This window comes from Denticeps clupeoides, chromosome 10, assembly GCF_900700375.1.
Source record: "Denticeps clupeoides chromosome 10, fDenClu1.1, whole genome shotgun sequence".
NCBI classification, from domain to species: domain Eukaryota; kingdom Metazoa; phylum Chordata; class Actinopteri; order Clupeiformes; family Denticipitidae; genus Denticeps; species Denticeps clupeoides.
In genome coordinates this window covers 980,710-1,007,885 of record NC_041716.1, presented here as the reverse complement: position 1 = coordinate 1,007,885, position 27,176 = coordinate 980,710, and the positions used below count along the sequence as shown (strand labels likewise).

The 27,176-nt window shown below is 49.3% G+C and overlaps 3 protein-coding genes across 13 annotated transcripts; all 3 read left to right on the top strand.

Moving 5' to 3' along the window:
• The first annotated feature begins 244 nt into the window (after positions 1–244).
• Positions 245–7,073, top strand: LOC114798480 (targeting protein for Xklp2-like). 7 transcript variants are annotated; one of them, XM_028994234.1, is made up of 18 exons: positions 245–357; positions 722–837; positions 1,824–1,946; positions 2,913–3,018; positions 3,136–3,213; positions 3,303–3,344; positions 3,475–3,576; positions 3,655–3,764; positions 3,842–3,999; positions 4,606–4,786; positions 4,869–5,007; positions 5,462–5,678; positions 5,759–5,854; positions 5,931–6,101; positions 6,183–6,329; positions 6,418–6,529; positions 6,655–6,839; positions 6,933–7,073. In XM_028994234.1, the coding sequence occupies exons 2-18, from the start codon at positions 744–746 to the stop codon at positions 7,041–7,043; spliced, it is 2,172 nt and encodes a 723-aa protein (XP_028850067.1). In that variant the 5' UTR covers positions 245–357; positions 722–743; the 3' UTR covers positions 7,044–7,073. The 7 variants fall into 7 exon arrangements, with proteins under 7 accessions (XP_028850067.1, XP_028850068.1, XP_028850065.1 ...); XM_028994235.1 differs by lacking the exon at positions 3,303–3,344; XM_028994232.1 differs by having other exon boundaries at positions 3,475–3,764; positions 6,673–6,839.
• Positions 7,074–9,303: 2,230 nt separating this feature from the next.
• LOC114797665 (myosin light chain kinase 2, skeletal/cardiac muscle-like) lies at positions 9,304–23,650 on the top strand. Of its 4 annotated transcripts, XM_028992623.1 has the most exons (18): positions 9,304–9,352; positions 9,446–9,723; positions 9,799–9,893; positions 9,994–10,081; positions 10,246–10,289; positions 10,401–10,552; positions 11,038–11,195; positions 11,299–11,449; positions 11,575–11,759; positions 12,708–12,813; positions 19,909–20,002; positions 21,542–21,651; positions 21,766–21,907; positions 22,057–22,127; positions 22,218–22,346; positions 22,838–22,990; positions 23,092–23,224; positions 23,315–23,650. In XM_028992623.1, coding segments are annotated over exons 1-18 (2,172 nt in total). In that variant the 5' UTR covers positions 9,304–9,350; the 3' UTR covers positions 23,396–23,650. The 4 variants fall into 4 exon arrangements, 3 of the variants coding, with proteins under 3 accessions (XP_028848456.1, XP_028848455.1, XP_028848457.1); XM_028992622.1 differs by having other exon boundaries at positions 10,246–10,552; positions 11,299–11,419; XM_028992624.1 differs by lacking the exons at positions 23,092–23,224; positions 23,315–23,650 and having other exon boundaries at positions 10,246–10,552; positions 22,313–22,346; positions 22,838–22,970.
• On the top strand, positions 23,347–26,755 carry LOC114797668 (zinc finger protein 470-like). 2 transcript variants are annotated; one of them, XM_028992627.1, is made up of 2 exons: positions 23,347–23,472; positions 24,513–26,755. In XM_028992627.1, the coding sequence occupies exon 2, from the start codon at positions 24,520–24,522 to the stop codon at positions 25,783–25,785; it is 1,266 nt and encodes a 421-aa protein (XP_028848460.1). In that variant the 5' UTR covers positions 23,347–23,472; positions 24,513–24,519; the 3' UTR covers positions 25,786–26,755. The 2 variants fall into 2 exon arrangements, with proteins under 2 accessions (XP_028848460.1, XP_028848458.1); XM_028992625.1 differs by lacking the exon at positions 23,347–23,472 and adding an exon at positions 23,939–24,086.
• The last annotated feature ends 421 nt before the right edge of the window (positions 26,756–27,176 follow it).

Sequence of the window (27,176 nt, the reverse complement as noted above, 5' to 3'; positions counted from 1 at the left end):
TGGTGACTATATGAAATTGAATAGTTCCAATATGTTTGACGTTTAAAATTGCACAAGTTTGGACCATTTCGAGAAATGATTAGCCTATTAATAATTACGGCTTGATTGTTGACGTTACATTAGTTACGCGGTGCGGCCGAGGTGATGACGCGTTTCCGCTCGGCGCGTCCGTCCAATAGCAGCGCAGGGGAGGTCCGCGCTCCTCGGCCATTGGCCGGTTTGAAGAATTTTAAACTGTCGCGCAACGGCGCTGATCTTCAGGCCAGCCAGCTATCCAGCCCGCCCGCCCGCCTGCCCGGCTTCTCAGCAGCGTCGCCTGCCTTCACCCGTCGACTCTCCGCTGTGTTTTTACTGCAGGTACGTTTCGACCCCTCGAGGTCCTCCGCGTCGCGAACCTTTACGCTGCGTCCGACCCGGGATCGCGTTTACTGGCCGAGTCGTGAGCGAACACACGCAGGGAATTTGATTCCGATCGACGGTGTCTCGCAAGCACAACACTTCAAAAACAACGACAGTACAGTCAAGTCGTATATACACGCAAAATACAACAATTACAGGTGTACAGAAAGTGAGATGGTATCCATTCAGTTGTTTAGGGTTCACCCGGGTTGGAAAGTTCTAAGGTCGAAACTTTTTTTTTTTTTTTTAATTTGAAGTTTCAGTTTTACATGATTTATTCCCATTAATAAACGTGTAATAAAATTGTAAATTCTTGGTGCAGATAAGCGTCTGTCTGCTGCGGGATGGAGGAAGCGACGGACGCGTACGAGTTTGATGCCCCCACCCGGGGCGATCTGCGGGATTTTCAGCTGGAGGACAACGCGGATCAGTGGTTCGGTACGTCCTGCTGCTTTTTCAGCTCGCAGCCCGCCTAATGGACGTATGTGGCTGGTTCTGAGTACCGTGGGGACGCAAAAGTTCTTACAAACAGCGCCAGTTTAAGTCGTTTATATGTTTCCGGGTCATTATCATTTTAAGTCTAATGCCACCACTGTGTTCGTACTCCGTCGGTCGTGGTGATGTGCAGATGTAAACCTCGCGTATCCACGTAACAGGCAGGATCTCGAGTTAAAGGCCGGACCCTCCGCGGATTAAAACGGCACTAACAGAGCCGCGGTTGTGTTTCCACACGGAACCTTTGGCCGACGCACCACGGCTGATTCGAAAATGGCGACCGCCACAGTGGTCTCGTTGACCTGCCTCCCTTCTGCAGCGAGTCAAACGAGCTCTGAACCACCTCCGCTGGCCATCTAGATAAAATCTTCCACCTCCCTGTCTGCTTTTTACACGGTGCAGGTTCAAGTAGAAAGTGAAGTGATTGTCACTTGTGGCACAGCACACGGTGCACACAGTGAAATTTGTCCTCTGCATTTAACCATCGCTCTGAGTGAGCAGTGGGCAGCCATGACAGGCGCTCGGGGAGCAGTGTATGTGGACGGTGCTTTGCTAAGTGGCAGATTGACCTTCTGATTATGGGGCCGCTTCCTTAACCGCTAGGCCGCCACTGCCCTAAATATTGTACAGGTGATTTGCTGGAGGTGGTGGCCCACAGGTTAAGGAAGCAGCCCTGTAATCAGAAGGTTGTCTGTTCGAATCCCGATCTGCCACCATCCACAAAACACCGTCCCCGCACGCTGTGCTGCTGTGTATCTCAATGACAATCACTTCTCTTTGTCTGCAGCTGCCATAGCTCAGTTCTTGTCATTTCGCCTAATTTTTGGTTCAAGCTGAGACCATCGGTCGCACGTTTTGGTACGAGACCATCTGCAGGCCCAGGTTAACGGGTTAAATTACTCACTGCCTTGTTCCTTTTTGAAAATCAGAGCAAGTGACTACGCCTGAAGTCATAAACCGGCTTACAACTCCTGGCCGACCTGAAGTGTCGTTTGGGAACTCCAGAGGAGATTTGCCAAAAGCAGTGATCTCTCCCATGGTTTCAAACGCAGGTTTGTACTGGAGTCTGTACGTCGGGCGAGGGTCTTCATGGACTCTGCATTTCACAGTGACAATTGCTTCACTTCCACAGTAGCAAGGATCAATAAAATGTAAAGCGAAGTGATTGTCATTATGATGCACACAACGAAATGTCATCTGCATTTAACCAGTAGCTTAGTGGGTTACACTCGTCTATAAACCAGAAGACCCAGGTTCCCTCAGCAGGACACTTAACCCTGAGTGTGTCCAGGGGGGGGGACTGTCCCTGTAACTACTGATTGTAAGTCGCGCTGAGTAAGGACGTCTGGTAAATGCTGGAAATGTAACAATCACCCTTGGTGAGCAGTGGGCAGCCATGACAGGCGCCCAGGACGGTGCTTTGCTCAGTGGCACCATGGCGGATAGGAATTTGAACCAGAATCCTTCTGGGGCCACTTTCTTATCCACTAGGCCACCACTGCCCCTGTCAAAACAGAGCCCCAAAAATATTGTGAGCTTGTTGACGCGCCTCTCCAGGAAAATCTTTACTGCTCACTCAGGGTGATGGTTAAATGCAGAGGACAAATTTCACTGTGTGCACCGTGTGCTGTGCTGCTGTGTATCACATGTGACACTCGCTTCACTTTAATAAAAGCAAAATATTTGTACATGATTAAAAGAAACCCAAGCGAGGGTTGTGCTTTGGCAAGGATCTCACGAAATATTGTGATGCTGAACATAATGCGACTCTTCTCGAAAATGCCAGGCAGTAGTGTAGTCGTACGCTGATTCTCACCTCTGACGACCTCCCTAAAGAAAACGCTCCACAGCGCCACCCGCTGGGCTAAATATCGATATTTGATGTCCCTGTATCGGTACAATATCACCACGTAAAAATATTATGAGATATCGCTGTATCAATATTTTCTAGAACTCAGAGTAGCCAGGCTGTTCTTTTAAAACTCCAGTGTGTGAACTCTGCTGGTCTCTCGAACCAGGTCCCACCAGCGAGGTCCCTTCGAACATCGTGTTGTCCTGGGGCGACAACAGACCTGCCACGTCCGCTCCAGCCCAGGCCAAGGCCCGCCCCCCTCAGCCGCTAAGGTTTTAAATTTTTTTTATTATTATTATTATTATTATTTTTTTTTTTAACCTGCTTTTATTCCTGAAACACGATGCTGGTTCGACTGCGCACGTGAAGGTCCTGCTTGTCCTCCGCAGGGTGTCCAAGCGGTCCGCGGTCCAAAACGAGACGAAGCCAGCAGCTCCGGTCACTCCGCCTGTCAAGAAGCAGCGGAGGTCAGTGTGTTGGGTTCTCGGTCGGGGCCGCCGGTTTGACGTTGTGCAGCGCCGCCGGTGCACTTTTCATTGTTGCTTCCGATTTCCAGAGTCCCGGTCCAGACGAGAACGGTTGTGAAACCGCACCGCAGGTATGCTGGTGTCTGCTTCACGTTGCGGTTCCGGCTGTTGGAGGGACGCTGGCACGGTGGCGGGGAGGATGTGGAGGTTTTTTTGCGACGCTTCTTGTTGATTTGGGTTCCGTTTCCTCCTCTTTCGCAGGAGCTTGACCGGCTCAGCAGCACGAGGCCGCGGTCGGAGGAGAAGCGTTGGCGCGAGCCAGAAAGCGAAGCCAAAGACCGTCCCAGCCGCCGCCGGCAGCCCGTCAGTCCAGTCGAAAGTTCTCCCACCTTCTAAAACGCGTCTTCACTGGTCGCCTGACGTCTCTTGCGTCCCCTGCAGGCAGAAGAGCACCGAGCAGCAGGAGATGGAGAGGATCAAGGCTCTCCAGCACGAAGTGGCCGAGCACCGGCGCCGGAACGAGGCCAGCTACAAAGCCGCGCTGGCCGGCGGTGAGGATCCTTCGCCATTCAGGTCTTCTGGCGCCGGGAGAAGAATCTCACCTGATTCTGGAACTCTTCTTTAACAGGTCATGTCCCAAAGAAGCAAGTTCTGTCCACCACGGTCCCTAAAGAGTTCAACTTCTGCTCCGACGCTCGGGTGAAGAGCACCAACGACGGCGCCTCCGGTTCCGGCGCCACGGCGGCGGATTTCACTGCTCAGCTGCGGAAACACCCGGCGTCTCCCGTACGTCCCGCCGCCGTCTTCACACCGTAGGGGCAGTGGTGGCCTGGCGGTTCAGGAAGCGGCCCCGTAATCAGAAGGTTGCCGGTTCGATTCCCGACCCACCAAGGTGCCACTGAGGTCCCCTTGATGAAGGTCCTGCGCCTCCCCGGGCGCCTGTCATGGTGCCCACTGCTCACCAAGGGTGACTGTTAAATACAGAGGACACGTTTCACTGTGCGCACCGTGTGCTGTGCTGCTGTGTATCACATGTGACATACGTTACGTCCGTTCTGTGTTCAAGGTCTATTCTTTTTAGATGACCCTCCCATAATTCTCCACTAATCACGACTTTTCAGGCTTCCTGCGGTCAATAAAAACCTGGAAGTCGTGGAATTTGAAAAGAGAATTTTTCCCGGGCTGGAAAAGTTTTGGAATAAGACATGAATGTGTAATGAAGTACGTAGTTCTCGAACGACCGCGTGGGAAATGTTTTTCAGCGCAGTTCTACAGTATCTGGACCACGTCACGTTGCTTCCATATTCCAGAACCTCCTGTTTTTAAGGAGGAAGAAGTTAAACTCTTAGAACATTTTGATAAAACTTTATTATTAAGCGGCTGTCTTTTCAGGCCAAAGCACCCAAGGGCGCCACCATCCCCAAACCTTTCAACCTCTCGTGCGGCAGCAAGCGGAAGCTGGACGAGACCTCCGCCTCCGCGGCCTACGTGCCCATGGCCCAGATGATCGAGCAGTACGAGAAACGCACGCCGGTCCGCTATCGCCTCCGTAGCCGCCAGAGCCAGGAGAGAGGTGCGTTTCTCTCACGACCGAACCAAAAAAAAAAAAAAAAAAAAAAAAGCCACATTGAGTTACTCACGCCGGTTCCTGCCAGGTCCGTGTCCGGGGAAGACGGAACCTCTGAAGATCACGAGCGCCCAGACGCCCCAGCTGCAAACCCGTCAGAGGAGCCGCCCTGTCCTGGTCAAGAGCTCGGCGGAGATCGAGGAGGAGGAGCTGGAGAAGATGCAGCAGTATGTAGCCAGTCGAGCATATCTCACACGAGGCTGGTAGTGGGTAACACACTCGCCTACGAACCAGAAGACCCAGGTTCAAACCCCACTTACTACCATCGTGTCCCTGAGCAGGACACTTAACCCTGAGTGTCTCCAGGGGGGACGGTCCCTGTAACTACTGATTGTAAGGGTGGTAGGGTACTGAAAGTAGGGTTAGTGGGTAACACACTCGCCTATGAACCAGAGGACCCAGGTTCGAACCCCACTTACTACCATGGTGTCCCTGAGCAGGACACTTAACCCTGAGTGTCTCCAGGGGGGGACTGTCCCTGTAACTACTGACTGTAAGTCGCTCTGGATAAGGGCGTCTGGTAAATGCTGTAAATGTAAATATCATAGCATTGTTTTATTTTTTTATTAGTGCTGCATAAGTAATATTTGCCGATAAATAGTAAGATCACTTGTACTTCAGGTTTAAGTTTAAAGCCCTGGAGCTCAACCGGAAGATCTTGGATGCAGCTGTGGTGCCAAAGAAACCTTCAGCGAAGGAAGCCACCCGACCAGAGGGCTTCCAGCTGGAGATCGAGAAACGGCTGCAGGAGCGACAGGCCAGCAGGAAAGCCGAGGAGCCCGAAGTTCACGCGTTCCACTCCAGACCTCTGCCAGTCAAAATCCTGGAGGACGTGGTGGTGAGGACCATGTGCAGCGTGCATCTGGGGCATGAGGCCATGTTGCTTTGTTTTGAGCGCATCTTCTGCGGCCCTTTCAGGGAGTTCCAGAGAAGAAGGTGCAGAACCCCACGGTTCCGGAGTCTCCAGCTTTTGCCCTGAAGAACAGAATTCGTGTGGAGAGGAAGCCCGAGGAGGTGCGGCCGCTAGCTTCTCTGGATCTGTGCCTGGTGGATCAGTGTGCGGTTCCTCATTTAAAATGTTGTGAACCAGGTGAAGCCACCTGCTCCTGTGAAGGCTCTGCCGGTCCCACACTTCCTGCCCTTCCAGCCGAAGCTTCCCGTGAAGAGCAAGGTTGAGGTGTGCCCGTTCTCCTTCGAGGAACGTGAGCGGGAGCGCCGGGCGCTGAAGGAGAAGAAGCTGGAGGAGCTGCGGAATGAAGAGGTGGAATCAACTCGTTCAGCGGTCAGCCTCAGCTTACAATTCACCGAGTTCACTGTTTTGAACCACGTCTTCACCCTGCAGGTTCCAAAGTTCAAGGCGCTTCCACTGCCGGACTTCCACGAGGTCAGTCTTCCAGAGAAGAAGGTGGTGGAGCCGACCAAACCGGAGCCCTTCAAACTGACCATAGACGAGAGGGGGGCGGTGAAGAACGACCGCTGGGAACACATGGTGACAAGGCGCTCTGCTTCTCTCGGTGCTTATTCGTGGATCGTTGGTGTCTCCTCAACGCCTTTTTCCTCTTTACCCGCCTCACCAGATGAAGGAAGAACAGAAGCGGCAGGCCGAGGCGGCCAGCTTCAAGGCGAGGCCCAACACGGTGACCCACAAAGAACCGTTCCTTCCCAAGAAGGAGAACCGCAGCATTCTGGGTGAGTCTGGACCTGGAGCTTCTCTTGAACTGGGATAAACGTGGGCGGGTGGTCTAGTCCCACCTCTGACCCCCTCCAACCTTCTCTAACCGCAGTCTGTTAAATCCCTCTGCCATTTTCTGAAGATGGTACTAATTCTGTAGCTCCCGAGGCCTTCCAGCTGTGCACCGAGCGGCGGGCGCAGGACCGGCTGGAGTTCGAGCGGGAGAAGAGCGCCAAGGAGGCGCTGCGAGCCCAGATGGAGGAGCGGCGGCTGCAGGAGGAAGAGGAGAAGGAGAAGGAGCAGATCACCCGGCTTCGCCAGGAGCAGGTGAAGCCGCCGTTCGCGTGCCGCAGGTTGAACTCGAAACCAGATGCGTGAGCTCACGTTCTGTTGTTGTTTTTCTTCCTCCTTTTTCTCCAGGTTCATAAAGCACAGCCCATCCGCCGCTACAGGAAGCTGGAGGTGAAGAAGAGCGAGATGTCCCTAACCGTACCCCAGTCTCCCAACTTCTCCGACCGGTTCCGGATGTGAGGTCACTGCCGTGACCTTTTTAAATACAGCTTCATTGTAAATATTTCTTTTATACATATTTACGTTTTTTTTTTTTTTTTTTTTTTTTTTTTTTTCTTCTCAATGTCCTTTTTAACATGTTGGGTTCTTAACGTTTAATTAGTTAGCTTGTAAACTTTTTTTTTTTTTTTTTCCTTTTTTAAATAAATGCTGTTTGTATAAGGAAATGAGTGAATTTACTCTTCTTTCGGCCTTTGCTGGCTGTAGAAGTGCGATCTCTGTCTGGTTTGGAGCAAATACAAACTGATTTAACCCAACAGCAACATTAATGAATGAGCCAGTTTAAGGTTATTTTAATGTCTTAATATCGCAGCTTATTAAACACATTTTCTGAAGTTTTTATATAATTAATATCCCCCATCAACAGTATTTTTAAAGGTGCCGAGGACAATGATGAGTGTTATTTTAGTAATTAAAGGAAGTCAAAATGCGCTGCTCATAAAATAAAAGGAACACACAAATAAGACATCCAAGATCTGAATAAAAAATTCATTTAATGCTTTGGTAATTTTTTTTTTTTTTTTTTGTGTGTGATTTATCAATGGAAATTAAATGCATCAACCCATAGAGGTCTGGCTTTGGAGTCGCACTCAAAATACAAGTGAAGAAAAGTGATTGTGATGCACAGCACATGGTGAAACGTGTCCTCTGCATTTAACCCATCACCCTGAGTGAGCAGTGGGCACCATGACAGGCACCCGGGCAGCAGTGTGTGGGGACAACGCTTTTGCTCAGTGGCACCTTGGCAGATCGGGATTCAAACCGGCAACCTTCTGACTACCACCATCGTGGAGTCTGTTTCTGACCATTGGAGCAGACGCATGCACGTTTTGTGGCCATCTGACAGTTCTCCTGCTCCTCCTTGTAGGTGGAGGTAGCGCCCCGCTGCTGGGTTGTCGTCTCCTGGTAGTGGCGCCATGCTCTGGACACTACGCTGACAAGACACCGCAAATCTAGATGTGTGGTGGTGGTGGCCTAGCGGGGGCAGTGGTGTTCCATCCTGGATGAGCTGCACGACCTGAGCCGCTTGTGTGGGTTGTAGACTCCGTCTCCTGCTGCCACTAGAGGGAATGCACTTTATCTTATTATTGTAACCTTATAGACTCAAGAATATTCAACATCCATTCGAGTGTCCGCATCTCTCCAAGTGTCTTGCAACAAACATTCTGTTTTCAGAAACGCTGCATAGTAATAATAATAATTTAATGAGAGGCAATAATGTCTCGTCTCATTTTCATCGACAAAACTGAAGAAACATTTTAGTCTGGTTTTAGAGTAAATATGGTATTTATTGTTTGTCAATAATATTACAAGTTATACTTCATTATAGTTTTTGTCACATGACCAGCATGTATGTTGCGTTACGTCTCGTTTCCGTTACGTCATAAAGGTTCATTGACATTTTTACGGCAAATATTTTGTAGACGTAAACAACACTGGTGATGCAGTGCGAGCACAGAATTCTGTTCACCAGCATGTCTGAGGTTCTGGCCAGACGCTGCTGGTCATGTCCTAGATGTTTGGTGTGCAGTATTGACGTCCTCTCGGGGTAGTGGTGGCCTAGACCAAAAATTGGTCCCGATCTGCCGAGGTGCCACTGAGGTCCCCTGGATGAAGGTCCCGTCCCCACACACTGCTCCCCGGACGCCTGTCATGGTGCCCACTGCTCAACAAGGGTGATGGTTAAATACAGAGGACACGTTTCGCCGTGTCACCGTGTGCTGTGCTGGGGTGTGTTCACTTTCACCGCCACCTTTCCAGGAAACGGCCTGCCTCTTCTGCACTTCCTGCCCTCACCCGCAGAAGAGCCTTTGGTTTGTGCCTGAACTTGATGCCCAGCTGTAAAAGAAGCAGAATGTGATACTTACGCATTTCCTTTCCCGCTCCTATGGTTTCATTTTTCTTTGATCCATGAGTGGTCAAGAATGAATAAATGAGCTCTACGCATGTTCTGCCAGTTTGGTTTCTGTTCTGACGTTCTGGGCATCCTGCTGATGAAGTAAAGTAGGATCCTTCTACAAGAAATGAGATTACGAAACATTTACTCAGTCGAATAAAACAGGCCGGTGAGGAATTTATTTAGGGGAGTCCATCCTGGCCGCCTCGCGTGCTTCACTTATCGCCTACTATTCAGGACCCGAGGTCTATTTCCAGCCGCCGGACACCGGGCAGATAAAGCTGGCATCCGAGCGTGGGCTGTTCTCTCGGCTCCAGAGGACTTTCCTGCTCACCACTTCAGCAGTTTGGAGGGACCGCTCACGTCTGCGAATGTGAGTACATCAGACCGACAGCTTCTAAACGCCGGTCATAACTTGAGTCTCGTCGCCAATTAAGGGTTTTGGCCTTTTTTTCGTTTACAAGAGGAAGCCTGCCACTCCTGCCTATCCATGGCGGCCAGCGTCCGCCGCAGCTCCCTCACCGGCCGCCTCCAGCACCACGGAGGCCAAGCTGAACATCCTGGAGAACAAGCTGGATGAGCTGCTCCGGCAAGGCGGCGGCTGCTTGATGTGCCGGACGTGTGAGCGCCATGCCAAGCAGCAGGAGGCCGTGGGCACGATGCTCTCGGCACAAGCCCAGGTCCTGGACTCGCTCCACAGGAAGGTTCTGGACATACAGAAGGCCCTGGACGGCCTGGGCCCAGGTGAGCAGATAAAGCGGCGCGCCCGCATTAACGTCCGTCACGGTCGGTGTTGCTGATATAAACTCTCATGTGAAGATCTGAACAGGAAGCAGATGACCACTGCGGAGAAGATTCCTTTTCCCGCTGGCATTCAGCAGAGGAGGAAATCCCTCCCCATGAGGACGTTAATGGTGCGTTGGGGTCTTCTCTGTTCAAAATGCACGAAGGCTTCACGTCATGTCACATTGTCCCCTTTTTTCTCTCGCTGTGCGGTAATTGCCTGATGGCCAGGATGAAGTGTACGTGCACCTGGACGCAGACAGGGGTCAACACCACGTCCTAGCGCCGCCTGCCAGGACAGCCGACCTTGGCACTGCGGGTAATAAATTACGGGACACGTCCCACGTAAAAAGATTTGCTAAATGGGGAGCGACTCGTTGTTCCAACATGTCAAGGTGTAAACGACTGTTATGAAATATAATTTTAGGGCTTGCCAGGCGGTGTACACCAGTGTGACCTTACACCTCACTCTCATACCTTCAGGCTTATTTGGACGCAATGGAGCAAGCATTGACGAAGAGAAAAAGGTGCAGGTTAAAGGTCACCATTCATCTGTCCAGTTAGCCAGTAGTAACCAGGAGGTGAGGCCTGTGAAACCATCTGGACCTCCACCCTCTGACCCACTTCCATCCAAACAGGACACATTGATGAACCAACCTAAACCCAACCAGGAAGGGTTCTCCCTTGATCCCAAGCCAAAAGCTCCACTGTTCACCAAAGTGGTTCCTCCCCTGGAGAAGAGCTGCAATTCAGGGAAAGAAGGTCCACCACGCACCGACCAGAAACTGAGGTTAGTCATCTGTATCCAGTATCCAGAGCGCCTTACAATCAGTAGTGACAGGGACAGTCCCCGTGGAGACACTCAGGTTCAAGTGTCTTCTGGTTCATGTGTTACCCGCTAGGCTACTACCACCCAACATTCTTGAATTGTCTGGAACTGCATCTGCACTGCATCTCTGTAAATGAGAACGTGGTGAAAAGCCTGTACTGATCATTAAAACAATCATCCTTTTGAGAAGTATCAATAGGCATGCTGGTGGGTCATCTTCACAGGATCCTCCAAATCCTGTGGTGGTCATCCAAACTACTGTTCATCCCATTAATGTAATAAATGTAATAAAACGAAAGGGAAGCCCAGCTTTATTTTTTTATCTTCTTTGTCCACTAAAAAGGGACAAACTTCTAACCCGACAACTGTATGCACTGTAGATTCCACTAGAGGAGTGACCTCTGACCTCAGCCCTGACAGCAACACTGTAACTATTTGTCATGCAGACCGCAGAGTCCCGCGCCCAAGCCGGTTCTCACCCCAAAAGGTGCTGCTCCTCTGGTCAAGACCTGCCCACCCAGAGTGGCCGCGCAGATACGGACCCCAGCCGGCTCGGACGCGGAGCGAAGCAAGAACCCTCCCGCAACCTGTACGCAGGTCAACGGTACGTTTCTGCATGGCATGATGGGAAATGGGGGGAGTGTTGCATAAAATGCTTCGTTTTTTTTTTTCTCACTAACGCATCGTGTCTCTTCTCACGCTGGCAGAGAATAAAACGGCGTCTCCAGCGAGCCCTGCTCAGCCGAAAGTGGCAGGAATGTCAGTCCCATTATCGCCAGCAGACGGGTCACTTAGACATGCCCACAGCTGTCCAGAGGCTTTACAGAGGTCTTATAAATCCGGACGTGAGAGTGACGTGTAATTATAATGTCCAGTGTCTCTAGATCAGACACGTGACCACATTAAATATGCATCTGAATGGCTGCTTAGGAAATTTCAGGCCAAATGCTTGTTATTCACGCCTAATTGCACATAAATTGCAGACTACAGAGTTCTGGGCCGAAGCATGAACCTGTCCCCAAAGTGACACCTCCCCTGGTGAAGGCCAGCACGCCAGGAGCTCTGGTTCCTGCCGGCGGAATACAGATCCGAGTGAGCCCGGCTGTGGAGCCAAAAGCCACCAAGAGCACCGCCGCCTCTCCGCCCAGAGTCACCCAGAAGGTCATAGGTAAATGTCCCAGTATGGTCGCCAACAGCAGGGCGTAGCAAGTCTAGAAGGTTCTCCCGCGATGAGCAAGCAAGAGGCATGATTACTTATTAAGAGCTTAGAGTTTGACTCCCTTCTGCGATTGAAAGGTGTGGAGTTTCAAGTTTCCTGTTCTGTTTTTCAGACACAGTCACATTTATTAATCCGTTTCATCGCATTTTATGTGTCTTCGGCCACCGAAAGTGCAGTCCCATTCATCTAGAAAAGAGCCGTTACCAAGACTGCTGCCATGTGGTGATGTCGAATTAATGTGAGTTGAGGTTTTTAATGACGTAATAATGTGCAACGTGGTGCCAAGACATTTCCATTTACGGCATTTATCAGACGCCCTTATCCAGAGGGCCTTACAGTCAGTAGTTACAGGGACAGTCCCCCCCTGGAGACACTCAGGGTTAAGTGTCCTGCTCAGGGACACGATGGTAGTAAGTGGGGTTTGAACCTGGGTCTTCTGGTTCACAGGCGAGTGTGTTACCCGCTAGGCTACAACCACCATAAAACGTGACGTGCACCCAACAGAGCTGGCCAGCTGTCTGGCCGCGTTGTACGGTGATTGGCAGGGAGAAAATGTGGTTTGGTTCGACCTGGTGCGCGGCATGCAGCACACTAATCTCCTTTCCCCGTCTCGGCCATGACCCCCCCTGCCCTCTACCTGCAGCTGTTGTGCCACCGACCCAACGCGGAAAGAATTTTCACGGCCGCGTCAGCTGGCATGCGCGTGGCGGTTGAGCAGATTCCGCTCAGAAATTAAATGTGACGGGAAAAACCAACACGGTGCACTTTTACACCTTCCGTGTTTTTTGATCTGTTCTTCTTGATCTGTTCCTGGACTGAATTTACTGGTGCTGGTCAGCGGTCATCACCAGGAGTGACCACAGCTTTTTTCCCCCCTCCTGTTTGGTGTCCATCCAGATGACATTCCGGCCCAGCCCGCGCCCTTTCCTCACCGGTTCGTGTCCTTGAAGTCCAGCCCCCTGTTCGACTCCTACTCCATCCACACCAAAGAGGTCCTGGGCGGGTGAGTCCACGTCTGATCTGAATCCCTCGTTTTGTTATTTGACCACCATCTTTGGTCATGAAACAATCAGAAGACCTTGATGGGCTTGTTGCGAGCTTGTTTTTCGACCTTGTATGCCCCGAATGGTATAAAAGGGAGTTCTTCTTGCGAGTCCTGCTTGAGGCCCAAATACAAAGGCTTCCGCCTTATCACGGTTTAACAGAAGAAAGTTGGTGAGCATCCACGGTCTAATGTCCTTCAGAGAATTCTCTATTCTGTACAGCTGCTGCCTCTCATCTGGCATTGCTGACAGATACAACTGTGTGTCGTCAGCGTAGCAATGAAAGCTAATACCGTGTCTGCGAATAACGTCACCTAAAGGTAACATGTATAAGGAAAATAGAAACGGACCTTGGACAGAACCTTGTGGAACACCAAACTCTACTTCAGTATATGAAGACGAATCACCATTGATGTCCACAAACTGATACCGATCAGTCAGATATGATCTGAAGCACACAAGGGAACAACATTCTAACCTGGCAACGAGAATAGCGTGATCAATAGTATCAAACGCTGCACTCAGGTCAAGCAGGATATTTCATGGATATTGTTGCTGTCTATGTACGCGCTCAGCTGGTGGGTTACGACTTTTTCTAACATTTTTTGTATAAGTGGAAGGTTGGAAATCAGTCTATAATTCGAAAGCTGACTGCGATCAGGATCGGTAGATCTAGAGGAGAACCTCTCCTGGAATGCTCAACAGTCAGGAAAGCCCATCTCCCACCACCCAACCTCACCAAGGGGACTATTGAGAGCATTCTGACCATTACTGTCTGGTTTGGGGAACTGAACCATATCAGACCTCAGATAGTGAGGACAGCTGAGATGATCATCGGAGTCTCTCTTCCCTCCTTAACGGTCATTTACCACATACGCTGCATCTGGAAAGCCACCAGCATTGTGAAGGACTACATACCCTTCACATGCACTCTTCACAGTTTCACTTAACAACACAGTTTGGTGGAGAACAATGCATTTGCCAGCAAAAATGGGACATCGACATTTTGGGTTCACGGTCATGAAAGTGTTACAGCGGGCTCGTTCCACGCCACAACATCAAAGGGACACGAATACGAAAGTATAAGAAATAATACTTTATTGAAAACGTCAAAACAAGAAAACAAACATGTTATTCGAAATCTAGGGGAAGATACATGATTAATAATTATAACAGTGGTACAGGGATCCACATATTACTCTCTGATGGGCTTAAAAATGTATGAATGGACGGATCATTTAAAATGACTGATAAAAAGCAAGGCCTGGTCTCTCCTCCCACCTCATCAGATGGAGAGATCATGCACGAAGAAGTCCTTTAGTAGTCAAGTGAAGTTCACGGTCCATAATCCGGCCAGAACAGAACAGGCAGCGGCGACATGTGACGTGAAAAGAAACGAAACGCGTGTCTCGCCCGCGACGTGCATGACGTGCAGCCGCCGTATACGGGCCTGCTGTCCCGGTTTTACCTGCAGGCGAGCTTGACCGCTAGGACGAGCAGGCAGCTCAGCACGATGGCTCCGCAGAACAGGTCGGGTCTCCGGGCCATCAGATTCACCACCTGCCGGAGAAACACCCGCGACCGGCGCAGCATTACAGATGTCGCGCCGTCCCTCCCATTTATTCTCTCCGGCCCGCCGGGCGCCGGGACGTTTAAATAAAGGGGCGGGAAGGAGCCAGGGGACCAACGCCGAGACACCGACCACCAGCGACGCCGCATTCACTCGCAACCGTTCTGAGCCAACCTTCCTTTCCCGCGTAGACTTAACACTTCCGCTTACGTCAGTTAGGGACCGTCGCGCAGCTATCGAGTAGAAACGAAAAACGTAAAAAGACGTTAGTGCAACTTCTGTTAAGTGTGTGGCCTTAACGACAATCTCTTTGATTTAGAGCCGCGTTTGCATTGTTACCCTTCAGTAAAAAGATTCTTTTGTACGTTTTTCGCCTTTTTTGCGATACTCCCTCATAAGCGTCCACAAGTTGCATCGTGAATGAAACCAGGGGGGTTATAAATGAATAAATGTGGACCCTGTACCGCGGCCCACCGCAGACTCGACCAACAAACGCGTTGTGGTTTACCATATCTGTAAAGATGACGGATGATAACGAAGTAGGGAACTTTTAATGTAACATTCTACCTGCATAATGTCATTAGGTTATGTTTACATGAACATGTTGGAGAAGCAGAACTGTTTGATTAAATGGAAATGATGTTTCTCCCAGCTAGTCATGATGTCTCTGAACTCTTATTCACAATCAGAAAACTTCATTATCATGAAGAAATAGTTCTTTATCATGAAGAAATAGTTCTTTATATATATATATTTTTAATTCTTTATACTAAAGAAACTCTTCTTTAGTATTTGTAATATGTAGCGTTAGTATTTAGTTTTCTTTAGTATACTTCAGTGTGAAAGAACATTGACATTTTCAGCTATTTAAGTTGCGATAATTAATCTCAGATTTATTAGACATGAAAATAAAATACTGGAAAAAGTTTGTTCGAAAGATTAAGGGTAAAAAATCAGACAGGGATGAAGATCCTCCTGAGCCCAATGCAACCAACATTATATCGGTCCAAAAATGTTTCAACAATCAAACGCTCCAGCAAATAAAAGAAGAAGTTGAAGTAATGAGAGCCGAAAGAGACCATGAGAACACAAGGCGAGAACAACTTGAAAAGGCGCTACTCATTGAAGCGGCTAAGAATGACGAACTGGAAAAACGTTTCCAGGAGCTCCATACGAATCTGGAGAGCAAACAGCGTCTTTACAAAGAGACCATAGAGAATGAGAGGGAAAGAGAGAGCAAAGAAAGTCCTCTCAAAGAAACGCTCCAGAAACTCAAAGAGGAACTTGAAACAATGACAATCAAAATGTACCATTCGGGCACAAGACAAGAAGAACTTGAAAAAGCGCTCCTCAAAGAAATGGATAAGAAGAAAATATTTGAAAGAAGTTTCCAGCAGCTCCATATGAACCACACTCTTTACAAAGAGACAATGGAGAATGAGAACAAAATGCTGAGAAGAAAATTAAAAAAAGTACAATTAGAGCTCGAAGCAGAAAGAAAAATCAGCAAAGCTGCAGAGACAAAGTACCGTATTCAGCTGGAGAGCAAAGAAATGCCCCAGCAATTAAAAGTGAAAGTTGACATAATTAGATCCGAAATGTACCATGAGTACCATGAGATGAGAAGAACTTGAAAAGTAGGGAAGAGACAGAGAGGCTTCTCCTGGAGACAGAGACAAAGCACCATGATCAGCTGGAGAACAAGCAGGCTCTTTACGAAGAGATGATGTGGAATCAGGAATAGCTGAAATTAAAGAAAATACTGTGTTACTGGGTTGGGCAGATTGAGGAGACTGCAGAAATGAAAAGAGACAAGACAATAAAAAGATAATAAACATGAATTCATGAATTGATCCCGTATCTTGTTTGTTGTAAGTTTTCTTCTGATCTGAATGACGACTGCCTGGGGCAGTGGTGGCCTAGCGGTTAAGGAAGCGGCCACGTAAAATCTTTCAAACATGATATTTATTAAAGCAGAACAGAGCAGCTCAGAATATTTTTGTCATGAAACATATGAAGACCCTGCTGCCCTCCACCCTGGACCCACTGCAATTCACCTATCGTCCAAACCGTGGACGATGCCATTGCCACTGCCCTGCATCTGACCCATAACCACCTGGACAATAAGGACACATATGCACAAATGCTGATCATAGACTTCATAGACAATTCAGCATTCAACACCATCATTCCTCAGCACCTGGTCGAGAAGCTGAGCCTCTGCTGGGCCTGAACACCTCCCTCTGCAACTGGATCTTGCAATTCCTAAATGAGAGACCTCCGGATCGGGAACAGGATCTCAAACACAACAACAACAACAACTAGAAGCCAAAATTCCAGGGGAAATTTTGATGGGTCTGTCCGGGCATTGGTCACAGCTGCGGGCATGTAATTTGTAAAATGGGAATTCTTTAATGTGGTACTGCAGTATCACTTCAAAGAAGTTTTTTTTTACAAATGCTACCAATGCTAAAACTAGCGATCAATACATTCCAATGGGAAATTACCCTGTTTCAGCGTTAATAGCTCGGCCAGGCCCAGTCCGATCGCTTATAAAAGTAATAGCACACCTCACGCAACAAAGCTCTAATTTTTGATATATAACACGCGGGTGTGCGTGCTTCGGTACGACCCGCATTAATTGCCGAAAAAAGGCTGAAATAATAAATAAATAAATTTTTTTCGCCCATTTACACTTTTTTGTTTTCCCAAATTTGTGCATGATCCGTAAGTCAGACGGCGATAAACCATACGTCAAATCGTCGGCCTTGGCGAGATCTACGAGACGACATCAATATCTTCTTTGTATGTCAAACCGTCTGGACACAAACTCCAAAAAGGTCCAATTTTGGGCTAGAATAATAAACGCGTTCCGAAAACGCTTTTTGGCTAATTGCGCGCGGACCGTAAATCCGGCCGAGCCGAGCCATACGTCAAACCGTGCGTAACGACAAGCCGCACGATTTGATATGAGAGTCATGTGTGTGCTGTGAAGCGTTTCATCGCAAATTCTTGGAAACCAGATTTTTTCACACTTTTAATGTTTTGGACGTGATTTGTGGCCCTCCTGTAATCCCCAAAGAAGCAACCAATACGTCATTGTGTGTGGAGAGGTCAGGCCTTCGGCCTGACCTCTCCGTTTTTTTTGTGCGTCTCACGGCCTTAACGTGGCAGCCACAAATGCGAGACATGGCCTTTTTGGCCTTCTTCCCTATTTCCCATGTTTTCCTGACCACTGTTGGCGGTAGCAACACATCCAATATGTCAGATCGTGTGTCTCGGCGAGGCCTTCGGCCTCGCCTCGACTCCCGTGTCTCTAGCTTTTACGGCTGGTCATAGGGAGCTGAAAACCTCTTCCTCTGCGCAACAGTAAACCGTACTTTTTACGCTTTGAAGCCGATTTGTGGGCGGGCCGTGCGACCTACCAAAACAAAAAATATATCATCGTGTGCGGAGTGGTCAGGCCTTCGGCCTGACCACTCCGTTGTTTCTGTGCGTTTCACGGTCTTATCGTGGCGGCCTTGGACGTAAGACGTGTCCTTTTATTGCCTTTTTCCCGGTTTTCCGGCTTTTCCCGGGTTTTCCAAACCCCCGTTGGTGCCACCGACTCGTCCCATACGTCGGATCGTAAGACTCGGCGAGGCCTTCGGCCTCGCCTCGATTTTCGGGTCGCTAGCTTCAACGGTTAGCCTCGGGGAGCCAAAAACGCGTTCCCGGCACGATGGTAAACGGTACTTTTTACACGTTTTAACCCGATTTGTGGCCGGGCCGTACGACCTACCAAAACAAAAAATATATCATCGTGTGCGGAGTGGTCAGGCCTTCGGCCTGACCACTCCGTTGTTTCTTTACGTTTGACGGTCTTCGCGTGGCGGTCTTTAACATTCTTTAATGTTCATTTTTGCCATTCTCAGCACAATAATAAATGGTCTGTCTTCCTGACAGACCCAATAACATTTATTTCTTATATAGCCCAAAATCACATACAGTATGTCTCAATGGGCTTTGACAGGCCCTACAGTTGACACCCCCCACACTTGACCCTTCTGCACACAAGGAAAAACTCCACACAAAAAAAACTCTAGGAGAGAGAAAAAAAGAAAAGAAGAAACGTTGGGAAGGAGTGATAGAGAGAGGGACCCCCTTCCAGGGTAGAGTGAGCCTTCAAATGGTGTCAGTGCAGGGTTGGGGATGATATAATAATAAGTCCTACAGTTGTAGGGTTGGAGAAGTCCAGGATGTAGTCAGTGTCATGGTCTAGATTAAGTGTCCATAATGATGTTACTGGTCCATTTGAAGATCCCTGAAGCTGTAGTTGTAACGGTGGTGGTGGCTGTGGTGACCCTCTGGTTTGTTTCATGTTTTGTCCTTGTTAAGCAGTTGTCAGGAACCAGGATTTATTTGCGGGTCTGATCACTGGGGTCTGCCAGTAGTCTGGACGCTTGATTCCGTGTCTCGGAGAAAAACAAACAGAAGCAGCGGCAGACGGTTGCACTGTACGACCGATACTGAAATCTGTGGTTATAGTGGTATATTGGTGCTACAGTGGCCCGGTACCCTAAGTAGGACAGCCTAACTAGAGTGAATTTAACTTTGTCTGTGTCTAACTGTGATAAACTGGACATTATAATTGACACTGCGTCAAAGTGAAGTGAAATGAGGGTCTAGGACTTTAACAAAAAGCCAGAGAAAACAGATAGGTTTTGAGATTGGATTTAAACACTGAGACTGTGTCTGAATCCCGGACACTGACAGGCGAGCTGTTCCACAACTGCGGAGCTCTATAGGAGAAGGATCTGCTCCCAGCTGTGACCTTCTGCACCTTTGGTACCAGTAGTGACCCCGCACCCATTGATCGAAGGGGGCGTGGCGGTTCGTAAAGAACCAAAAGTTCACTCAGGTATTGCGGGGTGAGACCATTTAGAGCTTTATAGGTTAAAAGTAGGATTTTGTAGTCAATCCTAAATTTGATGGGTAACCAGTGCAGTGATTATAAGACTGGGGTGATGTGGTCAAATTTCCTGGTTCTAGTTAGAACTCTGGCTGCAGCATTCTGTACTAGCTGGAGTTTACTCATGCACCTACTAGAGCATCCAGACAATAATGCGTTGCAGTAATCTAACCTTGATGTAATAAATGCATGGACCAACTTTTCTGCATCATGCATTGAAATGATATTTCTTATTTTCGCAATATTTCTAAGGTGAAAGAATGCTATCCTAGTCACATTGTGTACGTGCGAATTGAATGAGAGACCTGCATCAATGAGGACACCTAGATCCTTCACTTCAATACTCGGTGAGATAGAAAGGCTATGCAGAGTTATGATGTAGTCAGCCATCTTATGCCTGGCTGCTTGAGGCCCAAGTACAAGCGCTTCTGTCTTATCACGGTTTAACAGGAGAAAGTTGGTGAGCATCCACACTCTAATGTATTTCTGGGTGGAGCCATGATGCTCTACAACTCTATTTCCACACTTTTACAGCGGACGCTTTGGCAAAGTGCACAAATGCACGGAGAACGCCACGGGACACAGGCTGGCGGCAAAGATCATCAACGCCAGGAGCGCCAAAGACAAGGTGCAGTTATTTGAGCAGAAGTATTGTTCTGGGGGCTATGCCACCTCCAATGCGCAGAAATCTTTTGCAAACACATACCGATCGGCCATAAACTCAGCTTGACTCCTCCCCAAAGTGCATTCATGTGAAACGTTCTTATTTGGCCGAGCGGTCTAAGGCGCTGTGTTCATTCAGCGGCCTCGTAATCAGAAGGTTGCCGGTTTGAATCCCGATCTGCCAAGGTGCCACTGAGGTGCCACTGAGGAAAGCACCGTCCCCACACACTGCTCCCCGGGCGCCTGTCATGGCCACCCACTGCTCACTCAGGGTGATGGTTAAATGCAGAGGACAAATTTCACTGTGTGCACCGTGTGCTGTGCTGCTCTGTATCACATGTGACAATCACTTCACTTTATTATTTATTATTATTATCATCAGATCAGAAAACCTTCTTCCTTCACACCATGTTCCACTTCTGATGCCCACATGGTAACTGGAGGAGCATTTAAGGGTGGATACAGATCAGCACGGGAACCCTGACTGCTCTGCAGCTTCACAACCCCATAACTTTGATGCGTTGTCCTGCAAATCTGCATCTGACACCTTCCTATCGGAACCAGGGGCGATGGTGACCTACCGGTTAAGGAAGCGGCCCCGTAATCGGAAGGTTGTGAGTTCAAATCCTTAACCATCATCTGAGGTCCCCACTGCTCACCAAGGGTGATGAACTAAATGCAGAGCTACAGTAGAGCTTCTATTAGGTTTGACAACACACATCATCAGTGAGCCTTGGCCAGCCGTTCCACTTTCGCTAGGTCCACTGATGCTTTGGTCATTGTAAACTGATTGTAAAAAAAAAAAACATTGTAAAAAATGATATTTTTTCACTTATGGCTGATCGATCTGAGACGAACGTGGAGTGATTGTCATTTTGATACACAGCAGCACAGCACATGGTTCACACAGTGAAATTTGTATTTAACCATCACCCTGAGTGAGCAGTGGGCACCATGACAGGCGCCCGGGGAGCAGTGTGTGGGGACGGTGCTTTGCTCAGTGGCACCTCAGTGGCACCTCGGTGGATCGGGATTCGAACTGGCAACCTTCTGATTACGGGGCCGCTTCCTTGACTGCTAGGCCACCGCTGCTGAAAGAAAAAGCACAAGTCATGTGGTGGTAGTAGCCTAGTGGGTAACACACTCGCTTATGAACCAGAAGACCGAGGTTCAAACCCCACTTACTACCATCGTGTCCCTGAGCAGGACACTTAACCCTGAGTGTCTCCGGGGGGGACTGTCCCTGTAACTACTGATTGTAAGGCGCTCTGGATAAGGGCGTCTGGTAAATGCCGTAAATGTAAATGTCTTATAAGTATGCAGGTTCCAGCATCTTCTTTCAAGATAAGATGAAGTGATTGTCACATGATTGTCAGCAGACACTCGCTGCACCATGCACGTCTTCGTAACTCCCCGCTCCCGCCTCTCATGATGTCACGTGGCTCCTCTGATCATGTCCCCTGTGTGACGATGAGATGATATGTAATTACTGTGTGTTCTGCAGGAAATGGCTTTGAACGAGATGCAAGTGATGAACCAGCTAAGTCACGTTAACATCCTGCAGCTGTACGATGCTTTTGAAGTTAAAACCCAGGTGGTGCTGATACTGGAGTAGTGAGTCAATCGTCACCGTCATCTTCATCAATGCCTCAAATGCCATTTCCCTGCAGCAGATGTTCCACTTTTGTTTGGAACCTTCTCAGCGCTCTCCTCTCATTGGTCCAACAGTGTGGAGGGCGGAGAGCTCTTTGAGAGGATCGTGGACGAGAGCTCCCAGCTCACCGAGGTCGATGCCATGGTGTTTGTGAGGCAAATCTGTGAAGGCGTCCAGTACATGCACCAGATGTACGTGCTCCACCTCGACCTGAAGGTGACCCTCGCTCCAGCCTCTCCTCTCTAGTTACCGGGTCAGTCCCCCTGGAGCAGCGTGGGGGTCATGTTGCTCAGGGGCAGCTGATGGCCAGCTTATTAGCCGCTGGGCTGATGTCTTCTATCAACACCATGTTTTTATGCTTGCAGCCAGAGAACATCCTCTGCGTGAATCGCACCGGTCACCAGGTGAAGATCATAGACTTTGGGCTGGCCAGAAGGTCTGTGTAACGGCTACACGTTCTAGGTTGCAGAATGCGTATCTAGCAGACTTCAACTCTGTCCATTGAGTTCTGAACTCTGTGTTTCAGGTACAAACCTCGTGAGAAGCTTCGTGTGTCCTTTGGAACACCAGAATTCCTGGCTCCAGAGGTCGTGAACTTTGACTTTGTCTCCTTTCCTACAGATATGTGGACATTAGGCGTCGTGACCTACATGCTGTGAGTTAAACACACTACTGTCAAATGAAACATCACTAATTCATGGAAACACTGGCCATCAGGGTCAGTGGTGGCCTAGCGGGTAAAGAAACGGACCCGTAATCAGAAGGTTGCCGGGTTCGAATCCCGAAACACCAAGGTGCCACTGAGCATAGAAAAAAAAATGCAGGGGACACATTTGACTGTGACACCGCGTGCTGCACAGCAGTGTTTCACAGTGATAATCACTTTCACTCTTTTAAAGTAAAGTGATTGTCACTTGTGATACACTGCAGCACAGCACATGGTGCACACAGTGAAATGTGTCCTCTGCATTTAACATTCACCCTTGGTGAGCAGTGGGCAGCCATGACAGGCGCCCGGGGAGCAGAGTGTGGGGACTTTTTTTATGTCGGGACTCGAACCGGCAACCTTCTGATTACGGTGGCGCTTCCTTAACCGCTAGGCCACCACCGCCCCGCTCACTTCATTCTTGTTGCATGTACCCCCAGTCTTAGTGGCCTCTCCCCATTTCTGGGTGACGATGACAGTCAAACGTTGAACAACGTGCTCTCCGTCAACTGGTATTTTGACGAGGACGCATTTGAGCACGTGTCAGCCGAGGCTAAAGACTTTGTGTCCAACCTGCTGATTAGAGAGAGAAGGTGAGTAAAGAAAGTCTGAAAGTCTTTTTTTTTTGTGGAGAAGCGGTTGTGTTTTGGCTCGAAGTGAAATGACCGTCTCCTCTGCTGTGGAACGAGTGCAGTGGGCGCCTGAGTGCTGCGCAGTGCCTCAAACACCCCTGGCTGAACAACGTCTCAGAGAAGGCCAAGAGCTGCAACGTCGTTCTCAAGTCGCAGGTCCTGCTGAAGAAATACATGGCCAGGCGCATGTGGAAGGTGACACGCGTACGACATTCTGTCGTTTACACGTGACAACCCTTTTAAAAAATATGTCTATAATATGTCTATATGTATCACTGTCCACAGAAAAATTACATTGCTATAGCAGCAGCCAACAGGTTCAAGAAGATTGCCAGCTCTGGGTCACTCACGTCACTTGGGATCTGAGGAAAGTGGAAGTGTGGAATCATTGCTTCTTCACAGAAACCTGGTGTGCACAACACTGGGTCATCAACTGTGACGACGTGAGCATCGCTATCTGCATGATGTAAAACCAAGAGTTCAAATATATTTTCTCTACATCTTACAGGTTTTGAGTGTCATTTATTGTGCACAAAATGAGCCTTGTGTTATTTATATCGTCGCAGGAATGAGAAAATATACAATTTCCACTCGTTTACCAATAAAACTTGTACATGTGTCTCTGGGAAAAAAAATAAAAGTTTTACTCAATGCCTTTTTTTTTTTTTCTTTTGTCTTTGTATTTTTATGTACCTTGGCTTTTACACCACATACTGTATAATTGTTTTTTGGTAAAATTCAATTTCTGGTATATGGTATGTTTCATATTCCTACTTTGGGCCAATTTAATTTTATAGTGTGTATTTATAAAACCGCGATCATTTTAATGTAATTTGTGCTTTCTGACTGCAGTAGGTAGCGGCTTTTACCCGGGAACGGGAAGCCCGGTGCATTCTGGGTCTTGTAGTTTTCCTGCGCTACAGAGAACTTGCGCTCCTACACACGGGAGTTTTACAGTCGACAATGAAACCAAAGTAGCGGGCTACTTTCGGCTAAATTGCACGGCAGCACCAGCATCTTCTGCGGCTATTTTTTAAAAGCTAACAACCTCTCGCTGGTACGTACAGAAGTCGTTTCGATATAAAACAGAATGGCTGGTTTGCGTGGGGGTGTCTGTTAACCGTAAACCCCCGTACTGCGCTACGGAGCCGTGTGGTGCGGTGGAATTAACCCGCTCCCGCGACCAAACATCAGCCGTCTGCGATCAACGCTGCTAAAAAGTAGTCGACGTTGAGGTGTTTTGCTAACATGCTAACGGTAGCCGCGTTTGCCGGACGTACTTCCGGCTCGGAAGTACGCCGATCGGGTGACGGACTTTCACAACTCGTCATTAATGCCAACTCCTCGTTACGGTGCGGCCATGAGCATGGTGTGGAGTGAAGGGCGCAGGAGGAGACCTTCTCTCAGATGCCTGCTCCTGCGTCTGTCGTGCGCTCCGACGTCATCATGCGTCCGCGTCAGTTGACTATTGTTTTGTGTCCAGGTTGAAGATGGACGCTGTTCCATGTGGCTGGGATGGAGGGAAGGGCCAGGAGGCCTTTGTCAAGAGCAGGCCAATGGGAGAAGCCCTGACGAAACTGGCCAAGTTGATGGCGCGGGTCGAGCACGAGCAAGAGGCGCGCGCCCAGAAGCCGCAGGCGGGCGCGGCCCCGTGCCAGGACCAGGCCCTGCGCAAGCCTCACCGCTGTGGGACGTGCGCTCAGAAGTTCGCCCTGCCGTCTACTCTCCAGCTGCACAAGTGCCTGGGCGCGGGGCCCGTCTCGGCCGAGCCGCCGGACGTCCCTGATGCAGCGGCGCAGCCCCAACAATACCAGCACCGCCGTCGCCATGCCGACGGCCCCTACGCCTGTGCCCCCTGTGGCCGCGACTTTAGCCACAAGCAGGAGCTGCTTTACCACCAGCAGGCTGGTGGGTGCCAGCCTGCGGCCCTCGGTCCGGCGGCCTCAAGCCCCGCTACTACGCAGCCAGCGCCCTCCCATGATGCTCTTCTCTGCCCTCCCACGAGGTCAAGCTTCTGCCAGCTGTGTAACAGGGCATTCCGTTCGGCAGCAGGTCTGGCCAATCATCAGCGCTTCTGGCATCCGGACCTGAAGCCCCCCAGAAACTCTAAGCCACACGAGGTGACCCGGAGTCTGGGGCGCGAAGCTGCTGTCCGCCGCAGGGCGAAAGGTCAGCAGTTCCCCTGCCGCTCCTGCGACAAGGTTTTCGCCCAGACCGCCTTGCTGCATCAGCACAGGAACGAGGTCCACGGCCGGAAGAAGTGGGCGTGGCGCGAGCACCGGCCGGCGGCCAAAAAGGCGCGAAGGGGAACTTTCACGTACCCCTGCTCCGTCTGTGGGAAGGTGTTCCTGCACCAAGTCACCCGCTGGTACCACCTCCGCACCCACAACCTCCCCCTGCAGAACCAGAAGGTTAAAGTGGGCCGGCCACCAAAGTTCAGAAAAGCCAAGTCCAAAACTGCTCCTCGCCAGAGGACGCAGGGACCAGGAGACGAGCCAGACGGTCGGGAAGAAGACACCGAGTTCCCCTGCCCGTCCTGCAGCGAGGTCTTCGCGTCCCTGGCGGCCCTCCGCGACCACGACGAGGTCCATCAGCCGCCCCGAGCCGCGAGAAGCTGCAGTGTCTGCAGCCAGGAGATGAGCTCCTCGAAAGAGGGCCTGGTGGAAAAGGTCTACCACTGCGCGCCCTGCAGGAGGGCCTTCCTGACGCTCGGCGCTTTCCTGCAGCACTGCCAGCTTCACCTCATTGACCTCTAGTGGTGTTTTGTCTGAAACTACTGCTGCCGTTGGGTTTAACTGCGTTCTTATTCCACTTTTCTGAACAAGAACAACAGAAAAAAAAGAAACCAGACTGTTCCAAGTGACCTTAATCTTGACTCATTTCACAATTTTCATTGCCTGTAATGCTGGGTTTTGTCATCCCTTCAAATTCGCGTAGCATAGCGGGTGGGTCACGTTTTCAGGGTTTACCAAAATAACCAGCTAGAAACCGGAAGCGACGAGGCGCTGACTACCCACCCGGACCCTTTTTATTGGTAATAATTAGACCCAGACAAAGCTTTTAAAGGGGGAGGAGCCTGTAGGCATGATTGACAGCTCTCACATGCCCTACGTCCTGATTGGGTGATGTCGTGAAGGCGTCATATCCCAACAAAAATATTCCAATCCTATTGGATGTTTGCCTTCAGGGGTCAGTACAGGTCAGTGGCCATCCAGTCGTGTGACTGTGAGTATATATCAATTACATTTCACAAAGCATAATCTCTGTGTGACCTGGCTGACCTTAAGCTAAAGGTATCTTCTGCCTTAACTCCCAGCTACCTGAGAAATAGTGTTCAGTAAGGATGCTCAACATTCGGACACTGATCATGAACTTCCTAAGCATGCTGGGAATCAAATGATGGACATCAGGGCTACATAGATCATCCCTCGCGTTTTTTTGTACAAAACCCATAGCTGCCTTTCTTACTCGTGTGATCGTTTAAGTCAACGGTTTCATTAGCTGTAGCTCTCTCTCCACGCAGGACGTGTCCGTGCTTAGAATGCAAAGACAAGCCGGCTTGGAAATGATAGTTCACTTTTGCAGGCTGCCTCTGTGTCTGAATGGTTTAGAATTGCAGCTTGTGTGTTCTCCTGCTTGGTAAAACGGCTGCTGCCTTTTGAAAACAGGCTTTTCAGGAATGTTTTTTGCTTTTCTTGAGTAAATCTGATTTGTCATAAAATAAAACACTGGTTCTTGCTTTTATTCCACAGAATATGATTATACATCATTTAAATCCATCATAGAATCACACCAACCTCGATGAAAAGTAGGCAAATAGGAAAAGGCCTTTGAGTGCCAGCGTGTTATTTAATCTTAAAGGTCCCCTATTATAAAAATGTGACTTTTTATGAGATGATTTAACATTAATACAAGTTCCCCCAGCCTGTCTATGGTCCTGCAGTGGCTAGAAATTCGTTCTGCTTCACCGTTCAGAGAGCGGCAGCTCAGACGGTCGGAGCTGGAATTTGTCCACTTATGACGTGATAACGGGAAAGGTCACCTCCCGTTTCTCATGCTTTTTCTCGCCCCTCCCCTAAAACAGAGATTGTGGTTGGTGGATGGTGTTGGTGACGTCATTTCCCGCTCTCCTCCTCGTTAGCATTTA